Source organism: Cupressus sempervirens, chromosome 1 (assembly GCF_028749045.1).
Source record: "Cupressus sempervirens isolate cs-2001-9-10 chromosome 1, ASM2874904v1, whole genome shotgun sequence".
NCBI classification, from domain to species: domain Eukaryota; kingdom Viridiplantae; phylum Streptophyta; class Pinopsida; order Cupressales; family Cupressaceae; genus Cupressus; species Cupressus sempervirens.
In genome coordinates, this window is record NC_143118.1 from 735,464,413 (window position 1) to 735,492,232 (window position 27,820).

General features: G+C 33.7%; 1 protein-coding gene across 3 annotated transcripts in view; it reads left to right on the forward strand.

The window, feature by feature from the left end:
• The first annotated feature begins 6,820 nt into the window (after window positions 1–6,820).
• Window positions 6,821–27,820, forward strand: part of LOC149580028 (P-loop containing nucleoside triphosphate hydrolases superfamily protein) — a 57,906-nt gene continuing 36,906 nt past the window's right edge. For 2 of the 3 annotated variants that reach the window (XM_089788535.1, XM_089788549.1), the window contains exons 1-6: window positions 6,821–7,061; window positions 7,513–7,726; window positions 8,073–8,312; window positions 8,516–8,697; window positions 8,895–9,069; window positions 9,159–9,361. In XM_089788535.1, the coding sequence (XP_089644661.1) occupies window positions 6,998–7,061; window positions 7,513–7,726; window positions 8,073–8,312; window positions 8,516–8,697; window positions 8,895–9,069; window positions 9,159–9,361 (1,078 nt within the window). In that variant the 5' untranslated portion in view covers window positions 6,821–6,997. The remainder of the gene's footprint in view (window positions 7,062–7,512; window positions 7,727–8,072; window positions 8,313–8,515; window positions 8,698–8,894; window positions 9,070–9,158; window positions 9,362–27,820) is intronic. The other variant, XM_089788542.1, reaches the window with a different exon arrangement.

Consider the following 27,820-nt stretch of genomic DNA (forward strand, 5'->3'; position numbering starts at 1 on the left):
TAGAAATATCCAAAATTTGATAGAAGTATTTGTTGATCTTCAAGTCATGTTTCCAATTAGAATTAAACACTTAGTCATCTCTAAGGTAGAGTTGGTCGGTCATCACTATGACTGAGCCATCTTACTAAGGACAAGTATTGTATAAGGACTTGTTCATATTTTAGTAAAAGTCGAGCCATACTACTACTGTGAACAAGTTAGTGGTCATCGAGTGCTCTAGTGTGTACCAAGCTAAGTATGTTAGCCAAGTGTTTTGTAGATGCTGAGTATTCCAGTGTATGCTGAGAAGTCAACTTATGCCAAGCAGAGTTAGTGTCGAGTGACAACATATGGATAACATTTATGACCAAGCATTAGAGTGCTTGAGTACCGAGCACACCAATTTTATTGTATGTGTTTGGAATGATACAAACACTTAGGTAAACCATTTGAGCCAACGTTTATGCATGATTTAGTGATCGTAGAGACATTTAAGGAGATGATTACACATTTTGTTTTCAATCATAAATCCCTATGCAAGCCATGCAACCAATTAGAAAAAGAGAGTGCATAAACAAAAAAAGAGATGCATCTAGATCGTTGATCTTGATCTAGAAGCTTCATCAATTATCTATTTTTAGGAGGATCCAAACTCTAAATTAGAGAGAGAGAAGTGTGTGCACAAGAAAGGCTATGTTTGGATTTTAGAAGCAAGACTAGGAAGAGTGACCAAATAGAGAATTGACAAAGTTATATCAAATTTGAGAGCAGATCAAAATTGTAAAGAGGAGATTCATTATTAACATTTTGAGTGCAAATTGAAGGATTAGGTACATATACAATCTAGCAAGTGTTTTAGGGTAAATCTCTTAACAGAGTGGTCCTAGTAGATCTTTGTAAATATTCTAACATAGTGTTTAATTCATTGTAAGTTTAAATCCTTTAATCAGGGTAGACTGAATAAGTCTATAAGCTCTTAGCAGGGTAGACCCCTCATAGGGTAGATCACTAGAAGTGATAAAATTTATAGCCTTAATAGGAAAACTTTATTGCTGCGGTAGTGAAGATTTGTGGGTGCCATCCCCATCCCAATTTTACCTTCACCTTGAAGGGTTTATGGGTTCCCAAATATTTTGTGTTATGTGTTGATCATTTTACTTTCATGTTTATGGTTGTGATTAATAGATTATATTAGATACATCATTGCAGTATATGCTTATGTGATTTATGATATTATTGAAATAAGGGTTAGTGGTGATAGATATCAATTTATTAATTGTTTCAAAGGACAAAAAGTTTAATAAATCTTGATTCACCCCCTTTTTAGTATCTTGCTTTTCCAATAGACTTTCAATAGTATTTCAAAATGTTTTGGTACATAACCTTAGGATTAGATTTATATTTTAGTAACCTCCTCTCCCTTGTTTACAAGAGAAATACTACAAAGGGTAAGTTCTCAATCACAAAGGTTGTTTAGTATCTAACATTATGTATTTCAGTCACTAAGCTTCCAATAAGGACAATTTCCTTTCTTAGTGTAATACTTGGATCAACATATACCATTTATTATTAATGTAAATGGAAAAAATTTCAAATACAAATATAAGAAAACAAATGCAAACTTTCTTTCAAATAGAATCAAAACCTATAAATAGATTTCACAAGAAGGAAGCAAACCAATGAATCATAACACAGTGAATCAAACTCAAGTTATCGAAACCTCCATTATTAAAATATTTGTTCCAATTAACATGATAGTATGTGGATTCTCTTTTGATTGAAGATTACCAAATTAACAAAATATACTTAACAAGATGATAATGGACAAGAAATTAAGACAAATTGTTGAATTTATAGAATTTTTGAGGGAGGAATGTATGAATAAGATTTGAAGTTGAGATCAACAATGGATATTTCATAAGAGTACTTCCCTAGAATCAAGGAGGAACAATGTGAATGACAAAGATCAACATATTAACTCCAACAAGTTGGTTTGATCATAAAATGAATAAGGAACACACACATCTAGTGAGGCTAGATTGTTGGGCTCGTTCAAGGGAATAATATGACTACAAGGATATGTGTTCTTGTCCCTCATTTATTCATGGATTGTGTTGCGTAAATATAGGCTTGAGTAAATGATAACATTATTATCTTAGCCACATGGGTGAGGTGGATAATAGGTGGAAATGATTGTTATTTATTTATTTAATTTATTGTGAGAGATGGAAAATGTGCTTAATTGAATGATATGAACTATTTAATTAAGCATGGACTTTAGGTGAATGAGTGAATGAGAATTAGATTGTGATGAAATCAACTAGATGACAAGGACTAGGTGAATAAGTAAACTATGTGCCGGTGATGAATTAGGCTTGGGAAATTACATAAGTGTCTATAATTAGTATGGGGGATAGTTTTTAGTGTAATTCTAGTACTGGGATATGTTACGACAATGGGATGAGTTTTTGGGATGGGGGGAAAATAGGCCTCATTTTTGGGATAGTGGGGGGAGGGCCAAGGAATGACGACAAGGGGAGGACGAGGCAAGGAGGGGTGTTGTATATTATACATATAGAAATTGAAATGCTAGTTATGAAATGAAATTTTAGTAGAACATACTGAATCAAAATGCTTGAACATAGAAAATTGCAACATGAAATAGAACCATTGAACATTCAACATAGTAACATGCTACATACCCAATAGTAACATTCAAAAATAAAAAATCAAATAGAAATTTAAGTACCCATCCCAACAACTGCATAGTTGCAAAATTGTGGAGGTGGGGGTACTTGGGTATTCAAGTACTCAGTACAGGAACGTCTCAAGGGCAGGTACTTTGAGGTTTAGAAGGGGGGTGTGAGTCCTCATGTTACACTATTATTTTTTCTATTCACTATTCATTGAGAGTTTTACATTTATTATTATTAGAAAAACCTTTTCATTTTGAGAGTTTTTGCATTTCAACGTGTTTTGGTAGTGCATTATTTTAAACCATTTGTGTTATTCCTCTTCCATTTCTCTATATATTAGAGACACAGAATAATATTTTCCTATGTTTATTTTTACATGCGCATAAGTACTACTAGAATGTTGTTGGAGTGAAGAGGGTGTTAATGTGTTATACATATACGTATACGTATATACATACATATACAATTATCTATCTATCTATATATACATACATACATATACAATTATCTATACATACATACATACATATATATATACATATACATACATACATACATACATACATACATACATACATACATACATATACATATATATATATATATACATATATATATATATATGTATATATATATATATGTATATGTATGTATGTATGTATGTATGTATGTACATGTATATATACATGTATACACACACACACGCACACACACACACACACACACACACACACACACATGTATAGATATGTATATGTGTGTGTATGTGTGTGTGTATTGAATATTAATGTACACTTATCTTCTTTCTTGTGGAGTTTATATTGATTGATTTCTTCATGTAGATCTAAGGTTCACATGACTTGTTCATTTGATTCCTTTTACTATTGGTTAGCAATTATACATAGTCATAATTTGGTGACAGTTCTATACAAACACTTGGTAAGTATTTTATTGTAGCAATTTCACCTCATTTCTTCACAGTAAAATTGTCTCTCAAGGTGAGTCTCAATTAACTTATCAATAAGAGGCTACATTTCTAGTACTCATCATTATCAAACAAGGATGGATTAACACAAATAATAAGGAGTGACTAGAGCTATCAAAGTTATATTACCCTAACTTCTCACAAGACCACACATGTTATCATGTAATATAAGACAAAGTAATGGAGCTTTATGCCTTACTAAAGAATCAACATGTGATATTGAGGAATGATCCTTAAAAACCACAATAATATCATGTAATTAAGCACAATGCAATAAGAAAGTACGAGATGGTAGAAAATATCATCACAAGGTACAACATAATCACAAATAGAAAAATGAAGCTCCAAACAATTATAAAAGTTCTAACAACATCACAAAGTGAAGGTGCATAAGGAACTATGTTAGATAAGAAAGAGGAAAACAAAACCATGATTACAGTAGTGAAAATTGTAGTCAAAGGATGCAATATTAAGGGATCAAATAGTCACAAAGTAACAAAAAATATAAATCCTTAAGCTTTAAAGGTATAGGTTGTGTGTGTGTGTAGCTTTAAAGGTATATGACCATGGTAATAGTAGTGAAGAGTGCAGTCAAAGGGTGCAAGATTAAGGGATCAAATAGACATGAAGCAACAAAATTCAAAATCCTTAAGCTTTAAACGTATTGTGTGTGTGTGTGTGTGTGTGTGTGTGAGAGAGAGAGAGAGAGAGAGAGAGAGAGAGAGAGAGAGAGAGAGAGATACTTCATGTATATGTTAAGCAATGCAATCCAATTAAACTAATTTAGGGGTATGATAGATTTTAGAAAACTCAGAAGATTTTTTTTTTAAAAATTTGGTTTTGACAATCAATAGATTAGTATCTATTATCTTGATCATAACTTTGAACTTCAACTTTGTGGGTGCATCAAAAGTTGAATATTGGATTCTAAAGTGAGTTACCTTTTGAATTGCTAGACCAAGTTTACATTGCGTAAGTGATTTGGATTGAAAGTTAACAATTGTAGTTGTGAAACTCAAGTGTAATTGAACTTTGACATGTGCGTCAGATCTACCTTAATCTTGTGAACCTAAGTAAAAATTGGTGGTGTGGTTAGTAGTTTGGTAATGATTAAGAAGGCTACACTTAAGAATACTAATTTAATAGCTTTGTACAAGATAAAAAACAACAACATGCTTTAGAATATTAATATAGATGTTGATGTTATATGAAAATGGATCTTCTCAAAGCATCAAGATATATTTCCATTGTTATAATTTTAGAAGTTCAAATGCTTTAGAGTTTGTCACTCAGCTAAACTCAAAGGAATGAGTTTTAAGTTAACACAATGGTTAGGTGGAGGGAAGATAAATATTTGAATTTAAAATTCAGGTAGTTTAGGACAATTTTCTTTAATATGTATATGACATATTAAATACTATAAATGATACTATGATCTTAAGTAGACAATAAATAAATAAAAAATCAAACAACATTAAATAAATAAGATTCTAATTATATACTAATTCTTAACACTATTTAAATACTTTTCATTGCATAAAAAATAATAATTAATAATTCAAATCTAAAATAGAATATAATTTATATAAATTTTAAATAGGGGAAGAGTATCAATGTTCACACTTGTTAAGTTTGCACATCTTTATTTCTTGATTTATGGTATTAATGGAACTCTCTATAGAGATCATCTAAGGGTTAAAAAATGACCATTTCAAAAAAATGTCACTCAATACCCACTCAAAGATTCACTAAAAAACATAAGTACTTATAGATAGTCATATACAAATGAAAAAATCATCAACTATTAATCCATATATTATAATTTTTAGAACTTCTTTAAAATTACAACCAACAATTATTAGTCCCTGCCTACGGTAGGAAATCTTACGAACCGTTCAGTTCCAAAACAATTATTACTTTAACCAATAAGTTTCAAATTTTTTTTTGAGGTGTAAGTTTTTTATAAAGTTTAAATATTTTTATTATTTTTTGAAATGGAAAAAAGCTATCTAACTAAAATCTTATTGGCCCTCACTAATAATAGTAAGGGAGAAAATTATTTTTTGAAAAGAAAAATTCAAAGCTCTAACTTTTACCATTAATTGTGCAATTAATCATTGAAAATATCATAAAAGATGATGTGACACTACATTTACTCTATCATTTCAAGAATTTCATAATTTAAATTCTTTATTATGATTGAAAATATCATACAAGATGATGTGACACTACATTTACTTTATCATTTAAGAATTTCATAATTTAAATTCTTTATAAAGTTTGAACATTTTTATTCTATTTTTTGAAAAACAAGAATAGTACTTAATTGAAACCTTATTAGTTGAACTCAACTTACAATGCTAATTACTAATGATATTTTGCATTTTATTACAAAAAGATTAATGGTTAGTTGACATGATGATAAAAATGAAGCATAATGTATTCGAGATTCTCCAAGTTTTACGCCTACTATGTGCTTGGCTCAATTTTACAATATATATTGAGAATTATTAAAAAAATATTATCTTTTATTGAAATGTACCTATTTTTCCATGTGAATGAGTATAATTATATTATTGAGTCATTAACTATAAATTTTAGTTGCAATATTAATTCAAATTATTTCAAATATATAAGCTTCTCAATTCTTTTAGTTAAATATTCTTTACATTTTTAAATATTTTTAGTTAAATATTTTTTATTATCAAATACAACCTTCTACCATTAGATTTTAATAGTTCTCCTAAAAGTTCGAAAAAGGATTATACATACACAAATTCTATTTTTTTCCCTTCAAACTTGTACTCATATTTATAAAAAAATAACATGTCGTGCTTAATTTCTATTTATGAATTAAATACCAACACCAAAAACTTCTTTCCATGTCCTCTGCCAACAACACCACCAAGAACAGGGACTTTGGCGCTTGCGCCTCTTGTTAAAACATGTTTATTTACTTTGTTCTAACTATTAAAAATGAAAAAAAACGTAGAAGTGTTCAAATGAGAAAACTTAGCATCAAAGCAATTGTTCTATTCAGATACTTCCAACTTCCAAGCTAGGGAGCCGCTTTAAAAATAAAAATAAAAATACAAGCAGTCCGGAAAAAAAACTCATGTTGTAGGTTCCTCATAAATATAGTTTCGTGAAAGAAAATTTCAGACCTCGAGTAAGTTTTGCTTTCGCACCAGAAAAAAGCGAAAAAAAGAAAAAAAAACCTTGAAATGTCTTCCAAGAAGAAATAGTAGTTTTATATAAATGGATTGCAGAACAGACTTGTGCTTTGTCACACAATTTCTTGAGAGTTGATGAAGGTGAGAAAGGTTCGTTTCCAACAATGGGTGGGGGTAGAGATTATAGAATTGCTTCCGATTCCGACTCTATTGAGGATGTAAACTCAAGTAAGTACTGATTGCCTGCAACAATCAATTTCATGAATGCTGAATTTGACTGGTTTGTAAAAACTGAATTTGATATGTTCTGTTTGCATGCCAGGGAAGATTTATGCTAGTTAGTGTATGTTTGTACTCGTTTTCTGTTTCATATCCATTACTTTTTGATTCTCTGCAAGTAGATTTACCTATAGGTGGAATGTACTCTCTGGAAATTTATGTCTTGTAGTTTTTGCACTTAGTTTAAGGGTCTACTCAACCATCAAAAAAACTATATCTTACCAAAGAGAGACTTAGTTAGATGGCTGGAAGTGGATAGACGCTGGCCTTTAGATTTTCCCTTAGAATCGAAGTCTGTATTTAGTTTTCTTTTATGTTTGAGCATTGTCTTGTTCTCCGGAAGAAAGCAATTTACAGTAATTTTGACTGATATTTTAGTTATCTTCAATTGGCTCTTCAGTTCTGTGTGCAGGGCAAGCCAGCAGAGAATTGGGGCTTGTGCGGAATGGAATTATTACTGGAGAAAGTTGCCAAACAACTACAGAAGTCCTCTTGAATGTGTCAGGTTCCACTCAATTGAGTAAGGTCGGTAATGATGTTGATTCCAGGATGGCAAAATTCAAGGGCGAAGTTAGACACGGTGAAGTAGGTTTCGAAGAGAAGAATCGGGAAGGGTAAGATTGTGGAACATAAGCTGCTAAGAATTTCCTCTTAATTTCTTCATTGAAAGTCAAAACCCTTATTACACTTCTCATTGCCAATTTCCTTGGGAGCTGGAGCATACTATCCTGGTGCATCTTTGCGAGATATGGAATGGAGGAGGTCTCCTTCAGATACGTAGGAACCTTTTCCTTTGCAAGTGTCGTTTGGATGCACCAAGATAATTATGTCTACTGAGGTTTGGCCAAATTGACATGCCAGAGTTTAAAACGCTCTCGTCTCTGTTAATTTGGCAGAATGCTTGGTATCTGCTGGTCTCTTAAAAAATGGCAAACTAATTTCTCTGATTATCTAATTCAGGGATGACAGTGAAAGCTGTAAATCAAGTGCATCGGTGAATCAACTTAGTGAGAACCATTTGGAGAATGAATTTGAATCCGAGGATGCCACTCTGAACGAACTAAGGTCTCTGTGGGGGTCAGAGGATGATCCTAGAGAAGAGCAAAGGAGAGCAGAGATGTATCACAAGATTATTCACAAGCGTTCTATATTGAAAATGCAATCCGGGAACATTGAGGAGGAAAAGGAAAGCCTGTTGAGGTATTTCTGAGCCCTGTATTTATTGTTACATTGACTCGTCCTTGCATTTTACTTGTTTATTGATATCATCGAATTTCTTTAGAAATTCCAGAAATATAGAGAGAGCATTATGCTTGTTGAAGAAATTAGGGTGTTTCTTCTATACATTTTTTCTTTACAGGCAGTTTCTTATATTTCTTCACGGTTGTCTAATCAATTGGCAGTTACAAACCTGGGAGTTGGCTTGTAGAGACTGGTGGTATGAATAAATGTGATTACCAGATTCCAACTGTTACAACACTGTTGCTCGTTGGGCCCAAAGGAGCTGGGAAAAGCACTCTTATTAATAATATACTACGGGTTCTCAGTTCTGGAAATGAAAGAATTGACGAAGCTCAAGTTTTCTGTACATCCTTGTTCTCTTAAATTTAATTTTTCTACATAGTCAGTAGACTTTAGATTGATAACATGTGGACTTCGCATAACTTTGCATCCCTTATTTGATTTTTTTATTGCCACTACTAAAATTGCTGCCCTTCACTATTTCTTTTCGCATTGGTAACATTTGACTGATATTGAATTTAGTATTGCTTTTCTTTTCAGACAAGTCATCTTCTGAAAGTGGGAGTTACTTTCTCCAGGAGTACACGGTTCCTCAAGCCTGTAAATCATTCTGTGTATTTGATAGCAGAGGTTTGTCGCAGAATATTGCTAAGGATTTTCCTGTCCTTAAGAAATGGATGTTGAATGGTATCCGTCATGGAGAAATGGTTTTAAGGTTAGCTTTATGGTTTATAGTGTGTTTTCTCTTTGTTTTTGAGCAAATAATAGAATGTCCAGTATCACTCCCAAGTTTTTTATGTGTAGGTCAACCGATGACGATACTGTGAGAATGGCAATGAAGCACAAGGCACGTGAAGGGCATTACAAGCTCAGTAAGATAAGGAAAGTCAACTCTGTGATATTTGTTGTGAGTGCACTTTCCATTATTCAAATCATGGACAGTGGGGATATACGATCTTCTGATACACTAGCGAAACTGTTCAACTATCCATATATTTCCTTCAAAGGTCTAAATCTAAAAAATTTCCTTTTGTTCTGTATCTAGTTGACAGTGTCTGTCATTGATTCTCTCTTTCTGTGAACAACTTAACATTCTTACTATGTGCGTAATGTTAATGAATCTGGAATTTGAATATCATAGTAGTTTTTTTCCAGTGGGTACAGTGCTCTCCTTTTTCTTTTTTCATGTTTCATCTTGTTGGGGTTCTAACCTTCAAACAACTGAAATAACATTGTTTGAGAAAAGTTGAAAAAAGATGACATACAATCAAATACACAAACTCTAGTGTGATAATTTTTTCTTTCTTTCCTTAACATTTAGACAAATGTAGTCCAATGTTTTCTCCATGCTAAAACATGTCCCTTCTTCTCACAACCCTTCATCTTATACCTCTTATGTAAAGGCCTCAACCTTTCATCATGAAAGTTAAACCTTCATTAAGGCATGCTACTGACGAGAACACTGAAGTTACAGATGGCAATCATTATTTGCTAAATCTGGCCCTTTGTGCCTACTGACCTTATCTCATAGTTCTTTCCAAGCCCCCAACCTTTAGACCCTGGAACTATATATCTGAAAACATTCCTGAAGCTACAAACATCAGCTCTCATATGCATAATACCGATCTCATATGTAGCCTTGTCAGAGTCCCCAGTGACCTAGTTGTGGAATTGACCTTTCTAACACAATATCAAGCTGCATTTACCGATTTGCTTTTGGCCCTATGTTGGAAATATTGTCATCACTGATGTCAAGGGGAAAGTAATGTCAAGATGATTTGTTATTGAGGTCAAAGGTGTGGTTAGAAAATGTTTGTTGAGTTTCAAAGATAAATATTTGTTGAGTTTCAAATATAAATATTTGAATTTTAAGGGCTGGCCAACCTATTTATCAATATTAAAATAAGTTCATTTATATGCAAAAGCTCAGTGACCTTCTTAGTAAAATAAATACTTGAGGAATTAATATAAATTTATCCGTGAGAAAGTTGGCTGACCTCCTTGGGGAAATTAAAAAAAAATTATTATTTCCTTGAGACCGGCCTCTTGGGTGAGAAGGCATGATTACAGATATAAGATGAAGTGAGGTAAAGATATCAAACAATTAATGAAATATCTTTCAAATTTAGAGTATATTTGGAGCAGGCTTAACAGCAGTTTTACAGCAGATTTTTGGAGGTGATTTGTAGCAGATTTAGGGTAGACCGAAGAGCAGATTTATGAAGTATGTTGGAGAGAAATTTTTAGCAGATTTAAGGAGAATAGAGCAGATTTAAGAAGACTTTGTGAAGACTCTATGGACAGATTATGATAACCTTATTGCCATATGTATGAAGATCTTATAAGCAGACTTTTGAAGGAGTTTAGTAGATTTTGAAGGTGACTTATGGCATAATTATAGTAGACACTTCAAAATGATTTATATCAGATATCAAGGAAGATTTGAGCAGACTGTTCAAAGCAGTTTTTGAGGAAGACAGAGACTTTGTTGTGACGGAGATTGCTGCTTCCTATCAAAAGTGACTGGTGTCTCTTTCTGAGTTGGTGCTCAGTTGCAGGGATTGGTGTCTCTAGTGGGTTGGTGCCTACAAATCATTTAAGAGAGGACCAGTGTCTCTGTTGTTTGGTACTTACGGAATTTGTAAGAGAAGTATTATACAAGCAAATATTTTGTTCAAGTTTTCCTTCACAAGTGTTTCATTGTAAATCCTGTGTTGATAGTTGTGAGATATATTGTGATTGATATTGTTATGGTTGTTAAGTTTTGGAAAAGTAGAAGTCTGTCTTACACTAATTCTGTTGAAGATTGTAGCTGCGATAGAAATCTTTATCTCTGATTTTATGAAATAGAAATATGACCGCGATGGTCATCTTCAGCTGGAGGAGACATTTATGATAAGTCTTGAGATAATATTATATGTAGAAACATGTGTCATGCGAAGAGGCGTGCGTATGGAAATATGAAGAGCTTTATATTTAAAAATTGAAGAGACCTTCAGTTGTGTAATGAAGAGTCTTTCTATTTATTATATATGTTGTATCAAGTGAAAAACATTGTACTTGAACATTTCATTATCGATAAAAGTGATATTTTCGTGGCGTGGCTGGGTTTTTTTCCCTTCAAGCGGAAGGGTTTTCCTAGGATAAATGTTTTGCATCTTTTGTTCTTCTTTATTGCTGATTATCATTTATTTCTGGGCAAAACTTTTGGTATCAAGCCAGGTTGGATAATAGCAAATAAAGAAGAGGGTTTCATCGATATTAGCAAATGTCATGCCGCTGAGGAAGATATCCAAAGCTGAGAAGAGAGGATGTGCTATGTGTTTTCATCATTCTGTATGACCCTCGATGCAGATCAGTGTGTGTGAGATTGCAGAGGAAAATCAAAGACTTCAGTTTATGTGTTCATGTTTATTTCTGTGTTGTATGTTGAGCGGTTGTAAAATGTTTGTTACTACTCTCATCGGAATCCTTGTAAGCATTTAGCTGTCATGCCGAATGTTAGAAAGCTGTCGCATGCAAGAATATGAAATCCAAAGATTGGTAATGTTTGATATTCTTTTTAATCTTGCATCAAGCATTGTCTAGCATATTCAAAAGCTTATGCATGTTATGATTAAATCATGATTGTTTATTTCTTTGTCGAGTCATGTTTGGGGGAACACTATTGGCAAGTGTAACTGTTGTGAAGTGTTTTTGTGCTCGAAGTGCTATTCCTTGGTATTTTGTGGAAGCCTCTTTTGTGATCGTGGTGGTTCTCTCTTATAGCCGAGTGTTTTAGCTGACATTTAGCGAAGACCAACAAATCATTGTTCATGAATGTTACGGTGCTTCATTTCTATTAGAAGTGTTTATTGTCTGTGGAATATGAGAGAATTGATCTTGAGAGGTAATGAATCTCAATTTAAAGGTCCATTAAGATGCGACTTGTACTGTGACAGTAAATAAGTCTTCATTCTTATGAGATATGTGCTATGGCTATTAAGTCATTTGCAATGGATTGGATCTTGTTAATGATCTGGTAGCTGCAACAGTGATCATTCTTACCTGCGTTGATCTTTTCAGTTTTCTCAGTTTTTTGTTCTTCTATGCTGGACTATGGTCATCACTCCTTGGTTTGATCATGTTAAATATCTACATTCCTTGTTTCATTGTTATGTATCATCGGGAGTTGTTTCTTGTTTCAGCGGAGACCCTATCATGACTTTGTATGCTATTTATTCTCTGTATGCACATCATTTGAGTCAGGTATCATTCTTATGTTTCCTGTCAGTTGTTGCAATGTATATTACCTTTGTCGTTCTACAGTTGTATAGTCTCTTTTGTAATTGTTCCGCTGAACATTCATAAAGAGTATATACAAGTGTCATTATATATTTAGCTAAGTATGGTGTGCATAAGTGTATAGGTTTCTTTTCATGTTCACGTGGATGTGGCACCGCTGGAAGATCCCTATTGTATTCTAATTGTAACTTTCATTGACTCGTTAATGCTAATAGTGATGTCTCTTCAGCTTCTGGTTCTTAATAATTTTCGGTACCGAGTCTTGTATGTGGGATGACTTAGGGCATGTTCTGATTTGATCAAGAGATTGTAAGAGAGCTTCAATGAAGAAAAAGGCATCATATTATGTGACTGAAGAATTTATCGGCTGGATAGGATGTTGGTTTTTATAGAGGATTGGGTGTTGATCATTTTTAAAGTATTGATAGAGACTTTAGTGTGTATGATGTTCTAACAGTCAGTTTTAAATTTTCCTTCAAATCTTGAATTTTTGAAAGGCGAATTCATGCTTCCTAGAAAGAGCATTGTATTGAGGAGCAATTTCATCTTTGCAACATCTTATCGTAATAACCTCTTGCTCCAGGTTTTTCTGGTGTTAATTATTTTGGAAGATACTCATATCAGTTGTTGATTCTTATTTCTATGTTTGTCACATGGAAAGAGGTAAGTATTTGTTAGTGAACAGATTGTCCTTTGAAGAAATACATGCAAATCTGATCCTGAATGCCCAAATGAAAGGACAAACTAACACCAACAGTTGGATAGGTTATCATGGGATTGATAACCTTCCTCTGAATTTTATTGGGTACAGCTCCCCGTACAAGATATTCAATGAATTAAATGTGTGTGCTTTTACCAGAAAGCACGAAAGGATATCAAACATCTACTTGTAAATACAATGTAGATGCGAAAACCTATACTATTGCATAAAAAGAGAATAAAGAACAGCAGATGACACAAAGTTCATTTGCTGTACGCTGCATTGTGCAATGAGAACAAAACTGTATCTTTCACCTTCTTGAGAGAATTAAAAATTAGACCCTCTAAAGATATTTTGAAAAGATAATGTAACGGAGAAACAGTGATATCGAAATGTAATTCAGAGAAAACTGAAAATGATACTAAGTTCATTACCAGTGGAAGGAAAGTACACCATAATCAAAGTTTTGATATAATTAACCTTCAGTCTCCCTTCCCTGACTGTAAAAGATTATGAAATGTCTTCTAATCATTACGAACAAACCACTGTTTCAAAAAAAGACAGAAACTTTTTTCACAAGATTACATCAACTATCAAAAATCCTGCCTCTATCTTAGCTACAAAGTTCTGAAAAAGAGAAAAAGAGAAATAAAGCCCATGCTCTGCCTCTCGCAGCCTCTCAAGGAAAATGAAAATGATTTGCTAAATCTCCTTCCCTTCTGGAACGCAAAGTCTCCGGTCTGGAAGAAGGAAGCCAAAAATTGGAACCAACTGTCATCGATCATGCCATAAATCCCATCCCTCTCTCTTTTTAGAATGTTATCGCATATCTCAGCATTTCTTTTACACTCCAAATCAACGACATTATGCATAGATGAATGAGAAGGGAAGTTTTCAATAAATGCTTCATTTTGAAACTGATTTGAATAGGTACCTAAGGTATGGTCAGGAGAATGATCCAGCTTAAGTGATGATAGAAACATACCTATGGTTTCTTCTTCTTCATAGATGGGATTTTCGCGTGGTGCTTCAGCAGAGTTTTCAACTAGTTGGGGACTATTGAACAGATTTTTATTATTTAAGTGTGAATCTTGAAATTGGAAAAGAGGATTTTCTTTAATAGCAGTATTCTCATCAAACCCCATCGGCATGAAAAGTGGATTAAGGTCACCCCAGAGAATTTTACCCTCGTGATCTTCAGATTTTTCTTCACCTTTTGGATCATTGGTGCTAGGATTCTCATTTTCAACCTGAGTATTCTCGTTCTTCCATCTTCCTTCATCATGGTGAAAAGAATTTTCAGAGTAAGATAAATTCTTATCAGGATATGTCACCTTACTATCAGCACAAGTTCCCAAAGGAGAATATGATATGGCTTCATTATCATATATGACAGATTCTTTAACTTGCTGATTACAATTTTCAGAATGCAAAGAATCATTAATATTCATTCTTTCAGTGTGACTAAACTCTTGAATACCATTCTGAAAATCTTTATCATCTGGACCATTTGAAACTAGATAACATTCCGTACTTGTGGATTTGGGAGATCTAGTCTCTGGGCTAAAGAAAGATTGCGGTGAATCCTTGTTACCTGAATTTACAAGCTCTTTAGCATTGCTTTGTTCCTCCTCATCATTTTCAAAATGGACGCAGCAGAATCCTGATATCTTTAAAGCACCATCTTCAGCCAACAAGGGTTTTTTAAAATCTCCATCATTAAAAACTGTTAGATTCTGAAAATGAGCAACCTTGGGAGTAGGATTGGCTTCTTCTAGAATGCGCTTCTTTTTTGGGGGAGTCTTTATAGATTTCATACCACTAAGAATTAAGGCATCATCTAATCTGATTGCTTCTTTTTGCACGTTTACCAAATTTTGCATTCCAAGGCATTGTAACCAAAACTTGACTTCAACATCCATAGCAGCAATAAAGAAGCATACCTGATTTCTTTCATTCGGTTGGAGGGCTAGGGGAATTTTACCAACAATCTAATTAAATCTATCAATGAACTCCCTTACAGATTCATCATCTTTCATTTGAATTTGAAACAGATTTACCAATAATTGATGAGAATTAATTGTGGGCTGAAATCTTTCAAGAAGTCTTTGTTCAAGATCATCCCAAGTTGTAATACATCCATCTTGCAAATGCTGAAACCACTTTGCGGCTTTTCCCATGAGGCTTTGAAGAAACAACCTGACGAACACATCTTCTTCTTGCACGCCAAGAATCCCACATGCAACAATTACCGCTTTGATGTGATCAACCGGATCTTGTGTCCTGTCTCCATGAAACTTGGGAAGGAATTCCCATAACCTTTTTGGTAAGGTTGAATATTGGGCCAAGGCAAATGGTCTGATTTGAGCCCCCCATGGTTGAGCTGCAACTGCTGCCATAACACAAACTAAAATCCCACAATCAAAGATTCAATGGGTTCAAAATGTAGAGTCGCTAATCTCCTGTACACGGAGATAGTCGCAAAACTGAGGAAATAAAGGTTAGACAAAGATCTTTGTCTCGTTCCCCAGTAGAGTCGCCAAAAAGGTCATGGGAATTCCTTCCCAAGTTTCATGGAGACAAGACACAAGATCCGGCTGATCACATCAAAGCGGTAATTGTTGCATGCGGGATTCTTGGCGTGCAAGAAGATGTGTTCGTCAGGTTGTTTGTTCAAAGCCTCGTGCGAAAAGCCGTAGAGTGGTTTCAGCATTTGCAAGATGGATGCATTACAACTTGGGATGATCTTGAACAGAGATTTCTTGAAAGATTTCAGCCCACAATTAATTCTCATCAATTATTGGTAAATCTGTTTCAAATTCAAATGAAAGATGATGAATCTGTAAGGGAGTTCATTGATAGATTTAATCGGATTGTTGGTAAAATTCCCCTAGCCCTCCAACCGAATGAAAGAAATCAGGTATGCTTCTTTATTGCTGCTATGGATGTTGAAGTCAAGTTTTGGTTACAACGCCTTGGAATGCAAAATTTGGTAAATGTGCAAAAAGAAGCAATCAGATTAGATGATGCCTTAATTCTTAGTGGTATGAAATCTATAAAGACTCCCCCAACAAAAGAATACCTCTGTGAACAGCGACAGTACATTGATGAAAAGGTTACAAAAAAGAAGCGCATTCTAGAAGAAGCCAATCCTACTCCCAAGGTTGCTCATTTTCAGAATCTAACAGTTTTTAATGATGGAGATTTTAAAAAACCCTTGTTGGCTGAAGATGGTGCTTTAAAGATATCAGGATTTTGCTGCGTCCATTTTGAAAATGATGAGGAGGAACAAAGCAATGCTAAAGAGCTTGTAAATTCAGGTAACAAGGATTCACCGCAATCTTTCTTTAGCCCAGAGACTAGATCTCCCAAATCCACAGGTACGGAATGTTATCTAGTTTCAAATGGTCCAGATGATAAAGATTTTCAGAATGGTATTCAAGAGTTTAGTCACACTGAAAGAATGAATATTGATGATTCTTTGCATTCTGAAAATTGTAATCAGCAAGTTAAAGAATCTATCATATATGATAATGAAGCCATATCATATTCTCCTTTGGGAACTTGTGCTGATAGTAAGGTGACATATGCTGATAAGAATTTATCTTACTCTGAAAATTCTTTTCACCATGATGAAGTAAGATGGGAGAACGAGAATACTCAGGTTGAAAATGAGAATCCTAGCACCAATGATCCAAAAGGTGAAGAAAAATCTGAAGATCAAGAGGGTAAAATTGTCTGGGGTGACCTTAATCCACTTTTCATGCCGATGGGGTTTGATGAGAATACTGCTATTAAAGAAAATCCTCTTTTCTAGTTTCAAGATTCACACTTAAATAATAAAAATTTGTTCAATAGTCCCCAACCAGTTGAAAACTCTGCTGAAGCACTACGCGAAAATCCCATCTCTGAAGAAGAAACCATAGGTATGTTTCTATCATCACTTAAGCTGGATCATTCTCCTGACCATACCTTAGGTACCTGTTCAAATCAGTTTCAAAATGAAGCATTTATTGAAAACTTCCCTTCTCATTCATCTATGCATAATGTCGTTGATTTGGAGTGTAAAAGAAATGCTGAGATATGCGATAACATTTTGAAAAGAGAGAGGGATGGGATTTATGGCATGATGGATGACAGTTGGTTCCAATTTTTGGCTTCATTCTTCCAGACCGGAGACTTTACGTTCCAGAAGGGAAGGAGATTTAGCAAATCATTTTCATTTTCCTTGAGAGGCTGCGAGAGGCAGAGCATGGGCTTTATTTCTCTTTTTCTCTTTTTCAGAACTTTGTAGCTGAGATAGAGGCAAGATTTTTGATAGTTGATGTAATCTTGTGAAAGAAGTTTGTGTCTTTTTTTGAAACAGTGGTTTGTTCGTAATGAGTAGAGGACATTTCATAATCTTTTACAGTCAGGGAAGGGAGACTGAAGGTTAATTATATCAGAACTTTGATTATGGTGTACTTTCCTTCCACTGGTAATGAACTTAGCGTCATTTTCAGTTTTCTTTGAATTACATTTCGATATCATTGTTTCTTCGTTACATTATCTTTTCAAAATATCTTTAGAGGCTCTGATTTTTAATTCTTTCAAGAAGGTGAAAGATACAGTTTTGTTCTCATTGCACAATGTAGCGAACAACAAATGAACTTTGTGCCATCTGCTGTTCTTTATTCTCTTTTTATGCAGTAGTATAGGTTTTCGCATCTACATTGTATTTACAAGTAGTTGTTTGATATCCTTTCGTGCTTTTTGGTAAAAGCAACCACATTTAATTCATTGAATATCTTGTACGGGGAGTTGTACCCGATAAAATTCAGAGGAAGGTTATCAATGCCATGATAACCTATCCAACTGTTGGTGTTAGTTTGTCCTTTCATTTGGGCATTCAGGGTCAAATTTGCATGTATTTCTTCAAAGGACAATCTGTTCACTAACAGTATTCTATCAAGAATTCGTGTTTGGGAATAGTTTATGTTTATAACATTGATCTCTATTATAGTTGATTTTATGAGTCATTAATATGTCTCTTGTTTGTATGGTGCAACAAGAAGCAATGAGATGAGAATGTTGCCTTGATGATACATATTTAGAGGGAGATGTTTAGCTTCAGAGGGAGGTTACATTAGTTATCTCATTGTGGTGATCATAGTTGGAAAACTTGCCAAAGGCAAAAACTTGCCAAGCCCCCCAAATGTTTAATTGGGAAAAACTCGGCGATTTTAAAGAAACTCGGGAACCTAAAAAAACCGCTGAAATTTAATTGAGAATACATTTTTTTGCAAAATTTATTGAGAAGATGCATCTAATAAGTTAATTAAAGAGAACACAAAAGAAACAAGTAGGGTTTAGATATATATAAATGCATAGTGGGTACAAAGTTGCATTCTCATGTGGAATGCTCATAGTGGGAAGCAAAATAGTAAATAGTTTCAGTCTGTCAAATTAAAAGTAAATGCTAAAAGTCTAAATACATCAATACAATCACATCCTCCTCTTTCCAGCTGCACTAGTAGGAAAGCGAGGGGGTCTAGGCCTTGAAGAAGTGCCTTGCACTGGGGTAGGGCATGTGCTGCGTGACTGTGAAGTCTGTGGTTGTGCCTCGTTGCTCGACATCCCTACTGACTAGCTCGGTGCCTTGGAAGAGGATGTATCTCCTCCTATATGTGGCACTGGTAATGCCTCGTCCTCTGAGCTTGAATCATCATTGTCCTCCTCCTTTGAGCTTGAATCATCATTGTCCTCATCCTCCATGTCATCCATTGTTGAATGAAAATCTGTTCCAGCATCCCCCTCCATGGCCTGCCTTTCCAAATCAGCAATCTCATCTGATGAAAACAATGGACTTGGCTCTTGTGCCATCCAATCAAAATAAGGATCTATCTCTTCCAGATAAATTGGACTAGGTAGTGCTGAACTGTGTGCCTTTTTCATGCGCAACTTAAGATTATAGTGCACATAAACAAGGTCATTAAGCCGTTTTTGAGTCATTCTGTTTCTTTTCTTTGGGTCGGACTCAAATAAGCTCCAATTGTGCTCACAATGGGATGTGCTACAAGGTTGGCATAGGACTCTGAGAGCAAAATTCTTTAAATTGGGGGTTTTTCCACTCCAACATGCCCACCAACCATCTGCAAAACAAAATATAAAAAGGTATAAAGCAATGAAAAAAGATAATCAGAAAACACAACTTATCAATTTGCAAAAGTTTTAAAGTTTGACGCTTTTCTCTGGTGCTTGAGTAGATCTTGCTCTCTTTGCTAGCATAGAAGAGAACAAATTACCCCTCGATTCCACATAGACTTATTGTTCGGTCACAACAAGATCTCTCTCTGCTTCATTGGATATCATTCTCTTAATGCATTTAGAGAGACCTTCCATGACCTCTCCGTTAGGATCTAAGTAGGAATCATTAACCCTAAAAAAAAAAATGATATCGTCTTACTACACGACCTTAAAAAGTAAAGTAAAATAAAGTCTTATTAAAATCTCAACTTCAAAGACAATCATAGTACTTGAATTTGGGGCTGAGGAAGTAGCTTGCTGCATGAATGGGTTGGTGGAGCATATTGTTCCACCTCCTATCAATTATTTCCCAAATGGGGTCAAATCTGAGTCTGTCCGCATGATAGTAATTTCTAACAGCCTCTTTGGCCTTACCCATGGCCTCATAAAGACCTCCCATTGGGGATTGTTGCCCATCACATATTCATAAGACTCTAACCAAGGGCATAGACATCTACATTTGGAATTTGAAAAATACAAATTAGTTAATAACATAGTAAGTTATGAATTAATAATGAAACTTGAATCAACTAAAAATATAATGTTTTGATTCTTGAAGTTACCTACACAATCTCCTTAGCCTTTGCAAAAAAACTACCATCAAAGGCTATTTGTGCCACAACCTCTCCTTCGGGCTTCTTTGAGTAAGATGAAGCAACCCAATCAGCATGCACAAACATTTGTTTCAGAGCCAATATGTGGTTGAGAATATTTTGCAACGTCAAGAAGACCGTTGCAAACCTTGTCATAGCGGGTCTCACCAAATCTTTGCCTTTAGTGGTCTTTCTCATCAAACTGAGAACCCACAGGTGATTATAGATATATTTGGTGACTCGCCTTGTATCTTCCACAACTGGACTCACCCAATCAAGTTTTCCTATGTGTTCCAAAAGAAGGTCAAGGACATGTGCTGCACAAGGTGACCAAAAAAGTGTGGGATGCCTCTCTTGGAGGATTCTACCTAAAAGATTAGTAAAAAATCAATAATTAGTTTCAAACTTTCCATATTTACATCAAATCTAAATTGAATAATACCATAACATTACATTCATGATTCATATTGAACATAAAAAATTAAATTTACCTACTGCCACATATGCTGCTGCATTATCTGTGATGAATTGCACCACATTCTCTACTCCTACCTCCATGACAACATTCTCCAACGTTAAAGCCAATGTGTGTCCATTTTTCACTTTGTTAGAGGCGTCAACAGATTTTCAAAACACCACATTATCTTTGCAAGCAACCAAGAAATTAATAATGATTCTACTTCTTCCATTTGTGCACCCATCAGATAAAACGGTGTAGCCATACTTCTTCCACTCTTTCTTGTAGAAACCCAGGACAACTCTAATACAACTTGTGAAAGGTGGATGGACAAAATAAACTGAAATGAAAAATACTCAATGTGTTGTGACACTAATATATTTCATTAACTTTCCCACATCAGTTACATTGTCCATATCAATTATATTTTGTCCATATCAATAACATTGCAAGATGCTTCTATTTATAGAGGTCTTTGATTGTTTTCAAAAACATCTAAATTAGCCTACATAGAAAAAATAGATTTTTCTAGAATTATCTAAACATAAATAACTTCTAGAACTTTACCTAACCCTATTCGGTAATCCAGGAATTTCTAGAATTCTCTATTATGCTTTTACATTTCATTTGAGGGGGAAATTACACATTCCAACACTCCCCTCTAATTTCAACTTCAAATGTTGTTGCATACAAATCCAAATCCTTTCTTTTGTCTAATGCCAAAATGCTATTTTCCAATAATCCTAATATATGTTAATGCCTTCTTGAATACATGACTGTAGTTTGCCTCATCTACCAAGGTGTGTGACTCCTTTTGTCTTCCAAGGCTGTGGCCTTTAATTTCTACAAACATTTTGTCAGCAATTGGTTGAATCTTTTACCAACGATTTCCTCTTTTCACAGGATCCACCGATAATCTTGCCTCATTTGTCACATATGCCGGTGACAGGGTTCACTAATAGCCTTGATCAAATTCATGTCTTCTTTCAGCGACCTTTTGATAGCTTCATCTGTCACAAATGGTGACAGGGTTCTCCAAATAACCTTGTTGCTAAATAAAAAACATCTCTTTTCTGTCACAAATAATGACAAACAAACTCCTTCCTTTGTCAGCTATCCCTTGATTAGCTTCTTTTGTCAAAACAGGTGACATTATTCTCCCAATTAATCTGGCTTTGATTCCTCTTTCATAAATTGTGACAGGATTTTCTTAACCTTGCTCTGATACCATTTGTAGAAATCCAGGACAACTCTGATACACTTTGTGAAAGGTGGATGGACAAAATAAACTAAAATGAAAAATACTCAATGTGCTACGGCACTAATATATTTCATTAACTTTCCTATATCAATTACATTGTCCATATCAATTACATTTTGTCCATATCAATAACATTACAAGATGCCTCTATTTATACAGGTCTTTGATTGTTTCCAGAAATATCTAAATTAGTCGACATTGAACAAATAGATTTTTCTAGAACTATCTAAACATAAATAACTTCTAGAACTTTACCTAACCCTATTTGGTAAATTAGGAATTTCTAGAATCCTCTATTATACTTTTAGATTTCATTTGAGGGGGAAATTACACATTCCGACATTTCTTTTGGTTTTCTATCAATACTCTTGCCCTACCAATTGCATGGTCAAGCAATCTACAAAATTTAGGTGTAATAAAGTGTTAGTAAAAAAAAGAAATAACAATTAAGATTTAAAATATAACAATGAACTAAAGTGAATCACTAAATAGTAACATACTAACCTTCCACTCATATCCTTGCGAGTAGGCGGCTTGTACCTTTTGCTTGATATTGAAATTGCACTCACCAAATTCAACCAATAGGGACAATCAGCCGCATACATTGAGATATTGTTGAAAAACCAAAAATCAGTTGTTGCTCATGCACCTCCTCGAACCATCCAGTGCCCTCTAATGATGGCTGTGGTCCAACTGTGTTCCTAGGCACAAAATAGCTCACTATCCCTAATGTAGATGGTGATAAAGAACTAGGAAAAGTAGAAGAAGTGGAACTAGCAAAAGAGGCATTTTGTTTGCAGATCTGTGGGCCACGAAGAGATCCTAGTATGTTCCAAGTGCTTCTTCTTCTTCTTGCATATCAAAAGGAGCTCCTTGAGATTTAGCTATGGCTGCCCTCATATCTAATTTTGCCCTCACCTTATTCAATTTTTTCTCTTCAGCAGCTGCAAGTAGGGCATTTATGAATCTTTTTTCTTCTTCAGTTACCTTGAGACAAGGATTTGAGTCATGTTTCTTTATGCCTACAAGGTGATATTTGAAGCGATTTATGCCTCCAGGTATAATTTTTTCACATGGAATGCATATAACTTTGCCAACATCATTTGGAGCTTAATAGGCATACTGCCATGCCTTATCTCTTGCATTTCTAGGCCAAGTGCCTATATATCCAGATGGACATGTTGTTTGTGGCCACTATTCCTGTGGATTTGTCATGCTTTTTTAATGCTTAACAGCTGCCCTACACATAAATTTATAGAAAAATGAATAAACAAAGCTAGAACAACTAGGGTTTGTTTTTAGAAAATCTTACATATTCTTCAAATGATTCAAAAAAACATAGACTTAATATGATTTTAAAGGATTTGAATTCATTTACAAGCAACAACAAAAACAATAAAACATTTTAAAACTATAAAAAGTTTTCCAACTATGATAAAAAGAACATACTTGGAAAGAGATTTATCTTCTAAAACCGGTTAGAATCCTCTACAAATCCACTCAAATCCGCCTTGAATCACTTGCTATTAGCTAAGAACAACTCCAAACCTTCTTCTCTCCACACCTCAAGCCTCTAGAGTGCACAAATGAAACAAATGTAGGAACAAAATGAAAATTTTACCCTATATTGCCGTCACAACACGCGGGTTTTCTAATCCTGACAGTCATCGCAAGTTTGAATGAAAAAATTGCTGATTACTCGCCAATTAATCAACGAGTTTTTTGCCTGGGCCGAGTTTTCCATTCTTGTGAGTTTTTCTGGGAAAAACTTGCTGAGCTTAAAAGCTCGGCGAGTGTTTGGAACTTGCCGAGTACTCGACGAGTGTGCCAACTATGGTGGTGATCAAGTGTCCCTACTGAAAGGGAGGCTATATTGAGGAAGAATCTCAGTGTTTTTTACCCAATTTGGGATAATTAATAAATAAAAATAATTTAATTACAATATATTAAATAATATAATTATAATAGAATATGTTACTCATTATAACATGATAGAATATATTATATTATAATAATAATATAAAAATATAAAAATGAACTAGACAATTATTAATAGAAATTAGAATGATAATCCACTATAATAATAAGTAAATAGTGGAGTAATAATATAATATAATCCCTTATTCAATATTGAACTAATAATATAAAATTAATTAATATTATATAATCAATATCTTATAATACTAACATAATAAAAGAATAAATGAAATAATATTGTTAATCATGAGGAGGTGTAATTGAAAGATGTGTCTATTTAGAAACCATCACTCCCATGGACAATATATAAAATAAAACTCAAATTTATTTTAGGGATATCATCGAAGAAATATATCAATCTTTACTCAAACATATCTTATAGAATAGGGACAGAGAATGGGGTCATTACAATTGGTATCAAAGCATGTTCTTGCTAGCCTAAAGAAATATATCTGTAATATATACCATTCAAAGCAATCATATTCAGTAGATTCATATCAGTGAAATGCATCAATGACCCAAGAAACAATTACCATCCATTTAACATTATAGCAAGTCACACATTTAGATGAGTGCTAGATTTAAAGGTGATGGATCATCCTAAGGTATAATGTAGCGGAAAGAGATAATATAATCTGCAAGTTCAATAAAAAAAAGATCATCTAAACTAAATCAATTACATAGTTTATTCCTTCTATTAGAAGCATCGGAGGATGTTGTAGTGATCATCACGGAGGGCATATACAAACTAAAACTCGGCACCAAGGCGATCATCAATATTGACAGATAAAAAGAGAAATATAGGAAGCTATAATAAAAGTATTTAATAAAGCATTATTGGAGCGCATCTATAGCGGCAGACTTCTACATTTCATAATTCAGAATTCTCTATATACCACGATGTAATCTAGAGCTGGTTATCAATCTCCCGGCACAAACATTAAATAAGGGAAGTGATATACATTGACTCAAAAAGCGATACTCACTGAAATATAATCCAACATATCCATTGGATACATAAATTATATATTCGTTGGGTGATTCTTATTGTAAAGAGTATTCAGAGTGCGTTGGTAAATGCTAATGATCGCTAAGAATATTGAAGAGTTCATGCTGTTTTAAGAGCTCAATACCCTTGATGAAGATGTGTTTCACTTGTATGCTGATATATATTCCATACTATCTACGTGAGTGTGTACAGTATAGACATGGAGGTTTGAAAGGGGATGAAGGCACAAATAAGAAGAATATCCTTATTATTGTTTTGTACTTCGATGGACCAATCTGCAAGATAATAGAGAGTGGGTCACTATTATTACATGGGTCTGAGTCAGCGTGTAAAGGATACTTTTAAAAGGAATGATGACAAGGAAGTATTGATCACTAGAACCAAGGCATCAGCCATAAATAATGTTATTGATCAAAACAAGAATGGGCATCAATCACATGAATGATAATTAAGCATAGACATTGTAAAATTAGGGATGCCAGTCAGAATAAGAATCAATGTTCTATTCATTGATAAAGAGAAAATCTAATTAAGGAAATTCAATTAGTTCATATAAGTATCTCCAAGATAAAATAACAATCTGAATTTGAAAGAGAAGTAAATATTCCATTTGCCATCGAAAAATGGAATAGACAAGTCCAAGTCAATAAATATTTTTAATTTCATAAGTGGTGAATAAGGTATCAAGCCTAAGTTATTATCTTCATTAAAGACATTCGGGAATGAATCAAGCATGTAGGCAAATAAGGATGAAGAGCCTTGCATCTGTTAAAGTATTAACTGAAGGGTTTTCTTCTTTCATGCTAATCCATATATGGATCACAACCAAATATTAGTTGGAAGCATGACAACTTTTTGTGAAAGAATCAAGCTCTCACATTTTGAAATATATCGAGGTTATACACCCTTACCGGGAATAGTTGTGAGAAACCGTAACATTCATCTATAGAGGAACCTAAAAATGGATGCAGCGACCAGTAAAGGACAAAAAATGAAATGTAACAAAATATATTGAAACAAACATACTGCCACATATTATTACAAAGCCGACATTCTTTATTGGTTTGTGTGCCACGCAGGACATTGGATAACATGTCATCGCAGACATAGGGCATCAAAATGGGAGATAAAATAATAATAATGATGACCAATAAATATAAACGAAGGGAGTGCAAAAGGAAGAAAAATAATTTAGTTTGAAAAACAAATTGTATGCCACATGAGATAGGTGGACCTACCTCTAATATAGCAGGATACGAAATTACTTCTAAGATTTGGTATTAGTTTTGGCAAGTGCACAAAATTAAGAATACACATCAAAGTTTAGGTATGATGGCATTCAATTGATAGAAACTATTGAAATAAATTGCACCTAGCTATCAACTTCATTGGGAAGTACCATGGGCCTCTCAGGAAACTCATTTGACTAACAAAGGAAGGTATCTCCATGATTTAATGAGGTAAGTATATATAATAGTTTTTTCTTATATTTTAATAAATATGACATGTTATGTGTTAATGATTTGTTTGAAATAAATATTAATAATTTTGAATTATACTTATATTTTGAAATATGTAAAAATTTATCAATAATCTTATCAATGATTGGAATAATAAATCTGAAATATTAAACATCATGATCATAGATGTAAAGATTTAAGTTATGTCAGATTTGAGACTATGTTTGAATAATGTAATGATTGGAATAATAAATCTGAAATATTAAACATCATGATCATAGATGTAAATATTTAAGTTTATGTCAGATTTGAGACTATGTTTGAATAATGTTGACTTATAATTGATTTTGTTTACAGGTTCAAACTTCAATATCAATTGATCTGAATTTCTTCAGATTCTATGTACTTATTCCTTGTAATATAATGGAGATATATTTCAATTTGAGATGCTTATAATACTTCAGATATGCTTTGCATTTATCGATTTCAATGCCTAGCAATATTGTGCAGATCGAGTATATGTATCAATGAAGGGTGACTGAATGGGCATGTCTCTGAATGGAGACATGATCATTCACAGTCACACTTGTTTGATGGTTGATTATCGTACACGATCAGTATTAGTTAGACATAACAAAGATCTAAACATTTACTAATGACCATAATGGAGTCATTCCTTTCTCGGCCTGATAATGATATAATGCAGATTGATATTGATCTAAATAAGGATTAGAATATGTTTCGATTATTACTGAGACACAATCTCAGATGAATATATATGTGAACATCGGGTTTAGATGCAGCAATTATCATATGCAGAATACTATTCAATGGGGTTATATATATGTGTGTTTATATATATCAGTATGTAGAACATATTGGTATATATATAATATATATACATATGTATGCATTCTCATATCATTGATCATAGAGATTTATCTAACTGAAACTACGAACTTTAACAATCCCTCTTAGCTAGGGAAGGCAGAGTACACATATACATATTCATACATCAATATGTTAACCTTATTTGAAAAATGATATCACCTAGCTTGGGATATTAAAGGAAATACTTGAGAACATCAAGTCACATGATATTCTTTTCAGTTATGCTATGTGCACTAACATCAAGTCTCATATGTCTACTATAAGAGATCATGGTATATCCATAAATATTAAGTCTCATAATATCCACCATGATAAGAAAACATAAAGATCTCCCACTGATATCACATCTCATGATATCTATCACTATGTCTTTTTAACTATCATGACTTGTCCATGAATATCAAGTCTCATGATAGTGGTCTAATCATTATAAAGTCGTCACCTTAGTCAACAATTCATAGTTAAAAGATAGTCACTTTTTAAAAATGTATATAGGATAGGCCCATAAATCATAGAGTCACACATATGATAAAAGAGTTTTCACTTTAA